This window comes from Anabas testudineus, chromosome 10, assembly GCF_900324465.2.
Source record: "Anabas testudineus chromosome 10, fAnaTes1.2, whole genome shotgun sequence".
Taxonomy (NCBI): Eukaryota; Metazoa; Chordata; class Actinopteri; order Anabantiformes; family Anabantidae; genus Anabas; species Anabas testudineus.
The window spans coordinates 21,592,899-21,603,343 of NC_046619.1; the positions used below are offsets into that span (position 1 = coordinate 21,592,899).

At 38.7% G+C, this 10,445-nt stretch overlaps 1 protein-coding gene across 1 annotated transcript; it reads left to right on the top strand.

Moving 5' to 3' along the window:
* The first annotated feature begins 833 nt into the window (after nucleotides 1–833).
* Nucleotides 834–9,509, top strand: slc26a2 (solute carrier family 26 member 2). The gene is made up of 5 exons (XM_026358094.1): nucleotides 834–911; nucleotides 2,900–3,522; nucleotides 3,746–4,036; nucleotides 4,477–4,925; nucleotides 5,982–9,509. The coding sequence occupies exons 2-5, from the start codon at nucleotides 2,914–2,916 to the stop codon at nucleotides 6,811–6,813; spliced, it is 2,181 nt and encodes a 726-aa protein (XP_026213879.1). The 5' UTR covers nucleotides 834–911; nucleotides 2,900–2,913; the 3' UTR covers nucleotides 6,814–9,509.
* Nucleotides 9,510–10,445: the final 936 nt, after the last annotated feature.

A 10,445-nucleotide genomic window follows, 5' to 3' on the forward strand; every position in this document is an offset into this window, starting at 1 on the left:
AGAATACCATGTGGGCTAACAAAACCTGTTTTCATAACTGTACAGCTGTTAATAATGGTCCGAGGTTGATCATGAACAAGGCCTGAAAGACCTGAATGTTGTCATTCAATCTTCATTCAGTTAATCTGCTCGTATGTGTAACCTGCAGCAGGATCCAGAGCAAATACGTGTTGTTACGCTCATGTATGAAGCCAGAACAGTTTGGGAGTGCCTCAGAAAAACTGGTTATGGCACAACACCATATAGTTGTTTGTTTTATTTTTCATATTTTTGACTTTATACAACGTAGAACACGACGCTCTGTGTCAGAACGACCTGTGTTCTGATTATTTTAAATGAACAGATGAATCTGTTGGCCCATCGAACTACATTCCCTCTCATAACATAACACACATGGCAGCAGATGTTTCTGGGCAGAAATCATTTAGAATTTATTTTAAAATGGGAAAAAAAATAATAAATATTGGGTCAGTGTTATTTACTTTTAAACTTTACCGTGTGGCAGCATCAGCACCAGTGTGAGTGTTGTGGATTCTGCAGTGTAGGCCATATGTTTATCATTTGAACTAATCAGCATTTGAGCTTATTATTGACTTAACTGAACTGTAAATAGAGAAGAAACAACCTTTAACCTCTGTTTATTTTACCATAAGCTCTGATTTATTTCTGAATTTATCTTTCTTTGTGACATACACTTTGTATTTACACTTCGTATTTTTCTACAACGTGACTCATCCGCTCATCAGAACATCTTTGTTTCAACGGGTCATGTGACGTAACGGCACGTCCCACCCTACGTCATTACGCACGGGGCTCAGGCTCCTGCAGAATAAATATGAGGCGGAAAGAAACTCGCAGCGTCTGAACTCGACCTCGAATAAGTTGGTTAACAGCGACTGTGTCGAGCTCAGGTGAGTGACTTTCTACATTAAAAGTTCATATTTCACTACAACTAAAAGATCGTTAACGTTAATGTCGTGTCGGTGACTAAAGTGACCACTAATGTCCACGTTGACAACTTATTTACAATGGTCCCATTCACAGCTCGCTCGCTCTTCACGGACCAAGTTCCTTTTACAGCGTTGAACAGATTTGTTGGAATGCGGATTATTCGTATTTCTAAATGTCCGACATGTTTCTGGGTTCAGGTTTTAATATAATCGATGCACATATGGATGGCTGGTCCTCAGCTTCCCGTTATCAGGACACTTTGTAGTGTGATGATGAATCTCATTAACAAACTGGACCTCAGTTCTCAGAGACTTTAATCCCATCAGCAGTTTTACTGTGAGGATGCTTCAAACACTGCACGTCTGCAGAGGAACAGTCGTTTATTATACTGTAATGATGATGGCAGTAAAAAAGAGTCAAGTATTAACTCATTATAATTGTACCTGCAGCCTAAAGTGCAGCCTGGGTTTAAAGGTTACACAAGATTCACGATTTATGTTAGTTGAGCTTATAAAAATGAGAAATAAATGGGCCATCAGAATGTATGGTTAATTTTTAAAAAGGTATATTACTTGAAATAGTCAGTGAGTAAATCCAAACACTCCTGCTGAGAATCGTCTATCCTCTAAACCACAGCTGCTTTTTCAACACTGCTAAGAAAACAGATATAAATGCAGCAGATGCAGCTTTTTCTATATATTCTGCTAAATTTTGCAGCATATTAATATTTTTTTTCTAAATATCAATTGAAACTCTACTCTTTGACTTGGCTTTTCTGTATTATAACAACTAACTATGACTTTATGTGTTTTGATTTGTGATGTTTTTAGTGATCGTGAATCATTTTAATTATTTGATAAAATGACTAAATAGAGTATATATAGCACAGGGAGAATAACTTAGATTGTATCACTATGTTATTATTAGATTCCTTCTAACTTTGTTTCTAGTTTAATAGATATTAGTAATGGTAATTACTCATATTTATGACTGTAGGTCACATTAAGAAATTGGATGAAGAGTCTTATCTGAATTGTGACATAGCATGAGGAGGAGTTACTGTGTTCACAAATATGCACAGTCATGCCACTCGACTGCAGCTGAGCCAACATTTCACAGTGCTCCTCCTCAACCCTCCACGTCAATTCACACAACTAGTGCTCTATGTGGTTATTACTGTGGTGAGGGCCACATTTTAGAACATACATAAGAGCAGATGAGTAGAGTTGGTGCACGGTGTCCAGAAAAAAAATATGTGAACGCTTTGAAATTGGATTCAAAATTCAAAGAAAAGGAGCCTTGTTACTGCAGCTCGGTCCTCAAAAGAAAGGAAAAAGGAAAAGCACCACGCCAAAGACCAACAATGAACAGAAGTGGCATGCAGTGCAATGAACAGTGATGATAGGAGTGAAAGATGTCGTTGATAACCTGGTATTCTGCTCTCATTGCACATAAAATATCAGATTGTCTAGTTCAGATGAACACAGTGTCCTTTAGAAGAATGCCAATCTGTCCTTTAAGTGTGTCTTAACATTCAGGTACCTGTGTATGAACACCCAAACAGGTTTTACGTCCTGAAGACATTTCCACTGTTCATTCTGGCCTTAAGGAGATCACTGTACACTTGTACAGTTGCATGGTTTTACTGCAAAATCAGATATTTTTGCAGACTAAAATACATCGTCTGTGTACATTTAATTGATATATTAGCGACCTATGTTGAGAGCTTATGAAAATGTAACTAGGCTGCAGCTACATTCCTCATAATAGCCTGGAGACGTCTCTGTACAATGTAACTGTAATTGCAGTTTAGTTGTAAGGGAGATGTTTCAGGGGATACCAGGTAATAGTTTAATTAAATGTGTTTTATTACATTGTGCGTGATTACTGGTTGTATAAGGTTAAATCTTATGGCTATGTCAACTGAACGTTTTCCCCTACACCACAGGGAAAGGCTCAATCATGACTCACAGCAATGACGGCTGTACAACAGAAGATGGAGCGGAGAGCAACCAGCTGCAGCCTCTGATTCTGGAACGAGTGGAGAAAGATGCTGGAAAAAACTGGAAAACCGTGGTGGCACAGAGGGTGAAGAAACACTGCTCGTGCACCCCCGACAGGGCTAAATCCAAAATACTGGGCTTTATGCCGATCCTAAAATGGCTGCCGCGCTACAAGTTCAGGGACTGGCTTCTTGGCGATGTCATGTCCGGACTGATTGTTGGAACCCTCCTGGTCCCCCAGTCTATAGCCTACTCCTTATTGGCCAGTCAGGACCCCATTTATGGTCTCTATACCTCTTTCTTTTCCTCCATTATCTATGCCCTGTTAGGCACTTCCAGACATATCTCAGTGGGAATTTTTGGGGTGCTCTGCCTGCTCGTGGGCCAAGTTGTGGATCGAGAGTTAGCTTTGGCGGGATTCCTCACAGAAAGCAGCACCATTGGAAATGACAACAGCACTTTCCTGGTGGCTGGTCAGGGGAACGGCAGCGTTGGGGTGGAATGTGACAGAAGCTGCTATGCAATCACAGTGGGAGCTACACTCACCTTTACTGCTGGAGTTTACCAGGTAAGTGAGCAGAAGATAAATTATCACGTAATCCGTTCTCCCCGAGTTCAGCCAAACTAAGAAGAATTCATGTTGGTATAAAAACTGATGCAGCTTGTTTAATGCCTCTCAATGTGATTACATTTTTTCAGGTTTTATGAACTTAACAGTTTTAAGAATATAAGATTTATAGATATAAGATTTAGAATCTGTCCATCTACTGATGGTTAACTTTTCCTCTCAGGTGCTAATGGGCTTCTTCCAGGTCGGCTTCATCTCCGTGTACCTCTCCGACTCCCTTCTCAGTGGCTTTGCTACAGGAGCCTCCTTGACAATCCTCACTTCCCAGATCAAGTACCTACTAGGTCTGAAGATCCGCAGGCCCCAGGGCTGGTTCACTCTCTTCAAGACCTGGTACAGCTTGTTCGCCAACTTGGGAAATACTAACATTTGTGACCTGGTGACCAGTTTGGTGTGTTTGCTGATACTGATACCTACCAAAGAGCTCAATGATCGCTTGAAAGGCAAACTAAAGGTAAAGAAGTCAAAGTTCCCACTTTATTTCAGTAGTTTTCTCAATTTAAATTCTGCATAACCACTTTAGTTACTATAGCAGTCCACCTGAGTTCAGTGATCAACCAACCAGATTAGCTTCACTAGCAACTCAAATCATGTAAACTGCATGTTGCAGAAATTCCAGTCTTTGGTGCCGATATGGGAGTGCTAATTCTTACCTGATGGTGTTTTCAAGTATACCGAGGTCTGTGACTGGTTTCCTTGTGTTAAGTGTGTCAACCAAGTAGTAAAACTGTCAAAGTTCATACAAAAGTATGGTAATTTAGTTAAAGTTCCTCTTAGAAAGATAAGCTCAGTCAAGATGAGTCATCCAGTCAGATATGGTCAGCCCAACAGATATTAGATGAATAAAATGGTTTAAACAATTCTGTATTATGTGTTTTGTCTTGTCCTTACCAGGCTCCAATTCCATTTGAACTCATTGTGGTGATGATTGCAACACTGGCTTCTCACTTTGGAAACTTCAATACAGAGTATGGGTCAGATGTGGCTGGTGACATCCCCACAGGCTTCCTTCCCCCTCAGATGCCTTCGTGGTCTCTAATCCCCAATATCGCTGTTGATGCCTTTTCCATTGCCATTGTGGGATTCGCCATCACTGTCTCACTGTCAGAATTATTCGCAAAGAAGCATGACTACACAGTGGACGCAAACCAGGAGATGTATGCCATCGGCTTCTGCAACATCCTGCCCTCTTTTTTCCGCTGCTTCACCACCAGCGCTGCTTTAACCAAGACTCTCGTCAAGGAGTCAACAGGGTGCCAGACACAAATGTCGGGGCTGGTCACTGCGTTTGTCCTCCTGCTGGTGCTTCTGGTTATATCACCGCTCTTCTATTCCCTTCAGAAGTAAGCATACCAGACTCTTAATTAGTAATCACATGAGGGATTCCTTAATTATCTCACAATTAAACCAAATGCACTGAAAAGTTACCTTTTCTGAGTAATATTCATTAATCTTACTTATCGAATAAGGAAAATCAACTGTATGGGGAAAGAGAATAAGAATTATATATACAGGTGTAAGTATATTCAGTATTTAGTTAAATATATTTACATGTCATCTTTTCAACATAGTTTCTTAGTTCAAGTACATTTAGTTTGTGATATGCCGCCAAAAGTTTACAGGGTTCAATAGAAATCACACACTAGAGCAACTTTTAATACAAACCAAAGATCTATATTTCACCTCTATATTACAGATATTACAAAACTTAAGCTGATAGCTTTAACATCAGTAATGTCAAAAACATGATTGTTACACATATCAAATGCTATTTTTTCTGTTCTGTTATTTGTAGAAGTGCTTCACATTATTTAGCATTTAACGTATCAGGAGCAGACCTAAACAAATAAAGATAACCTATGGTTATAGTTCAGGGTTAATACTGACCCCTGGTCCCCTGCAGAGGCACAACTAGTTCAAATGTTCAAACAACAGCCCTTCAGTGGTAAAAAAAAAATCAAATAACTTTAATTTGCATTCTAATTTTACAAGAAATTGTTATGGAATAAGGAAGCGATATCAAATAGCAAATATTCATTGCTAACTCAAAGGACAAATGGGACATTTTATACACTGGGTTTCTGTTGTGAACCTTGATCACTGTCTGTTGATTATGGCTGGAGCCGACAGTTTGCAGTGGTTTGTTTCTGAGCTGCTGTGTACACACTCACAGACCAACACATTGCATCAATGATCATATGAAATGTCTTCATCAATAAAGTCAAACATTAGCTGAGGACAGGTTGTTTTCACTTTGTTCGACCCCCATGCCCCTTTCTGAGCTGATGTTTGTGTCTCCACCTTTGCTCTTCAGTCTCGGTTTCTTAATGTAAGAAAGGATGAAAGTCTTAATTGTGCAGTGGAAATTCAAAGCTCTCTCTTTTCCTTCTTCCGCCCAGGTGTGTGCTGGCTGCCATCATTCTGGTCAACCTTCGTGGTGCTCTACGAAAGTTCACCGACATTCCCAACATGTGGCGTGCTAATTGTGTTGATACCACCATCTGGCTGATCACAATGGCAACCTCTGCACTGGTCAACACAGAGCTGGGTCTCCTCGTGGGAGTTTTGGTGTCGGCCTTCTGTGTCCTGGGTCGAACCCAGCAAGTACAGGTGCTGGAACTGGGCCGGGCTACAAACAGGGAACATTATGAGGACCTGTCATCTTACCGTGGCCTTGAAACACACCCTGAAGTGGCTGTTTTCAGGTATGAGGCTCCAATTTACTACGCCAATCAGAGTTTGTTCAAAAAATCTCTCTACAAGTGTGTAGGGTTTGACCCTGCGAAGGAGAAAACACGGCGCATGAAGCTTAAGGAGAAGAAGAGCAAACAGCAGGATGAGGTCACAGGAGTCAGAAATATGAAGGCAGAAAACGAGGATGCCTGTAAAGGTGATGAGGTTCAAGCTACAGTAAACGTAACCTTGATGCTCGATGAGAAAGCCTCCCGTAGTTTGCACAGCATAGTGATAGACTGCAGTGCTATACTGTTTCTAGATACCGCTGGGGTGAATGCTCTCAAAGAAGTCAGAAAGGATTACAAAGAATTTGGGATCAGGGTTGTCCTGGCCCAGTGTAATATCTCAGTGCTGGACACTCTGAAAAGAGGAGGATGCTACTCTGATGAAAATGTGGGTAGTGGAGGAGAGAACAACATATTTTTTACCATCGCAGACGCTGTCCGCTATGCCCAAAGCCTCTCTGTTCCCAATGGAGATTGTGATAACAAATAATAAAAAAGGCTATCTATATTTACACACATGCAGTGTACATCTCTGAACATACACACTAAAGAGAAGTGTGTTACTCCTATGAGCCTTGAAATGCTATTCAGGCATTATGCAATAATTTGAGATTGTAAAAAATAATTAAGAAATTTTTCTATTTACGTTTTGTTGATTTTATATATTCAAACTGCAGTGCCTTTAGCGATGTCAATGTAGTGCCTGTACTGTACAAATGTATATACTGTGAATGTTTTTATATTAATTTTTTACTGTTTCCACTGTAAAACTTAAGAATGTAATTTCCTTCCAGAGCACAGCTAACTTGTGATGTACAATCAGTTCATTCATTGTTTCAGAGGTTATGATTTTTAAATGCTACAAGTGTCCTCAGCTCAGGTTTGGTGGCAGTGGTGTTTTTTAATAACCTTGTAGGCCAGAACTGAATGTGCCACTTTAAAGTAGTACTTTGTGTTCAGTTCATGTTTGCTTTACTGACATAGCTTTGCCCTCTGTTACCATTCACTGGCTTCAAAAGAATTCCAACACCTTCACTTTTTGTACATGTATTCTGTTATAAACCTCAATCATTAAAAATCAAAAAGTTAAATCTTATATTTAAAATACAAAAAATACTTGCTCCCATGATTCAATACTGTAGAAGCTCCATTACAGCAGTAGTTACAGCTCTGCAGCTTTTTGGCCAAGTCTCCACAAGTTGCGCCTGGATTTGGGCATTTTAGCCCTTCGATCTCCAGCAGATTGGATGTGATGTGTCTGAATTGCTCCACAGGTGAACTCCACTCAGGTTCTAGACACTCAAAAGATAAATACAACAAAATGCACCTGCCCACAATCTAGAGTGCCACAGATGTTTTCCATTAAAATTAGAAAGGCCTCCAACTTGTTTTGTTGAATGAAATATTGAAGTGTCCTGGTTGGACATTTTTGGGGGTGGAGAAGAACGTCTGATCAAACTAAGCTTTCATTAAACTCAGGGTTGACAACTTTAGTTTCTGAACATGTGAATGTGCTTGAGATAAATTTAGTTTCTATACATATTTAGTTTAATAATGTATATATTTCAGCATAAAAAGGAGGAGGTTATTGCATTTGTCCTTGCTGGAGTTTGCATGAGGTCTGAGACAGGCAGTGTTGAAAATCAGACAGGCAGGATTTGCCTGATAACAGCAGCTCATACAAGAGGGAATATAGTGTTTCACTCAAGGACATCTGCAGGACAAATAGTGTCACAGGGGACTGAGTCCGATCATCTGAATCAAGGACAGTCCAAATATATTCCACAGTCCTCACCCATAAACCCTTATTTTTTATTTTAAAGGTCAGTGATATTCTAAAGAAGAGTGGACTTATGTACTAATGTAGAAAACAAAGATTCTTTGTTTAAAACTGAGAAGTCTAGCCTGAAATTTAATAACTGTAATTTAAGTCGGGGCCAAACTCAGTGGACACATGTGGACAACATGTTCTCTGCATTTGTTTCTAGCTTCAGTTTTTTCTGTATCCAAACCTACTGGATTGAACTGTAGCATTAATCAACACAGCACTTACAATAACCAAAAGTTATACACAAGCATTGATTTCAGCTTATCTGCTTTTTATCCTTCAGCATAGTCTAAACAGTTTATGACACTGCAGATGTGCAGTTTCTCTTCCTACTAGAATTAAAAGAAAGTTGAGTAGTGTAGAGGTTTACAGTTTAATCACAGGACTCCAACCTAATGAAAACTACTTGCAGGTTGGAGTATTCCAAGGTGTATTTGTCCCATTAGTAAAAATATTACATTGGAATATATTTAAATATAATAATATGTTAGTATGCCTTTTAACTGTTCAGATATTTCTTGGATAAAAAAAAACAACTTCTGAACAAATATTTTTTACGTGCCTAAATAGTGAAATTGATTTCTCGGTATTTGTATTTGGGCAGGTTTGTTTTGATTGTGTGGATTAAGAAATCAACAAGTTGTGTTTTTCTTTTCTTTTTGTATCAGTCCAAAAGGGTTACGCTGCATCTATACATGCAGTCACCAACCCAATTTACAGGAAACTTCTGACCATTAAAACGGTTGTGAAACAATGTTGTGTCCAATAGAGATGTTGGGACAATGGACTAAATGCCCTCTAATCTTTTAAACTACCAAAAAATCTGGCATCATTGTGGGTTAAAGATAATTTTTTTATTTTACGTGTAGCCCAAACCCAATGAGTCAGTTTAGTTCAGGGAACACATTTCTTCTCATCAGTTGATTAAAAGCAACTAATCATTCCATAATGTTATATAATTAATGAGAACAAATGGTTGTGTTCACTTTACTGAAATGTGTCTGTTAGTTATGCAGGAGGTTGAAACAATCAATGTTTTTACCACCAATACATTTCCTTATATAAAACAGCAGTGCTACATTTTTACATTTATTTCTATGTAGATATTAGAATTATGGATTTGTTTACTATATGAACAACAGAAGTATGTTTCAGGAAACTACACTACAGCCTTTTAATCCTTTATGTTCAGTGTATAGTCGTAAATCCATTTAGATCCACATTGTAGAAGTGTAGACAAGGGGTTAAGACACATCTCTTAAACAGTTCCATGCTGCTGTTCCGTCTGTGTTATTGCTCATGAGTTGATAAATTGTTTTGTGTCAGTGCCTTATCACTCTCTATTGAATTAAACTGTGTACTCAAACACTGACTCAAGTGTTCATTTGCTACGGGCTCTTTTTTACATTACCAGGTGCTGGGGGGGAAAATCCTGCTTTTTGTAATCTTACCATTGAACAAACGTCCACTACATCAGAGATTATATCACATTTTAAATTACCTTTTCTTACCCAATTCAAGAGGCTTTTCAGCACTTGTGTTATTAGTATAAGGCCTTTAAGTAGGCTGAAGTGGACATTGTGGACATTGGTACGGCAATTTCAGAATCGTCCTAATCTGTATATTTTAATAAAACTAGAAATAGACTTGCCTAATAACATGTTTTACTCAATCTGCAGTAACTTTACAACAGTGTGTCTTGCTATTCCTTTATCATCCCTCATTTCACAGAGGTGACAGTGGATCCTGCCAAGCTAAAGAAATAAAATAGTGATGACAAAGATGAATGAAGATCAAGGTGAATAAAGGCCCTTGGATCTTCTCTCTGTAATTTGATGTTTTGCTCAATAATCAGTTTGTCTCTCTGTAAAAATGTGGAAGAGATTAGAATTTAGTGATTGTATGTTTTTGGCCTGGGTTCATTTCCTGCTCTCATCGTCTTTATCTCTTTTACTCTCCTCGGCCACCACTTACAGTAAGGTTACAATAAAGGACCAGTTTTTCTTTAACTGTATGTACAGGAATGAACATTTTAACCTAAGCTTTTATTGTTAAAATCACAAGAATTTAGGGTATTTTGAAGAAATTATAATTGTCTTGTGTGTACAGTGTGCGTTAATGATAAAATAATGACACATTTTATTGATGCCCCTGGGAAAAATAAAGGTCTGTGAAATCATCAGCTCTTTATTTTTCAGGATTAGCAGTTATTTTTACAATTGGTTAAATTTGTTTGTATGTAGACTCACTGGTTGGTAGTTTACCATATCTGCACTGTGCACTACTGAAGGCAG

Excerpts from the sequence above, each read along its gene's own strand:
- slc26a2 (XM_026358094.1), top strand. The coding sequence starts at position 2,914 with ATGACTCACAGCAATGACGGCTGTACAACAGAAGATGGAGCGGAGAGC. Across the intron at positions 4,037-4,476 it reads GCTTGAAAGGCAAACTAAAG|GCTCCAATTCCATTTGAACT; the intron begins GTAAAGAAGTCA and ends TGTCCTTACCAG. Across the intron at positions 4,926-5,981 it reads CTCTTCTATTCCCTTCAGAA|GTGTGTGCTGGCTGCCATCA; the intron begins GTAAGCATACCA and ends TCTTCCGCCCAG.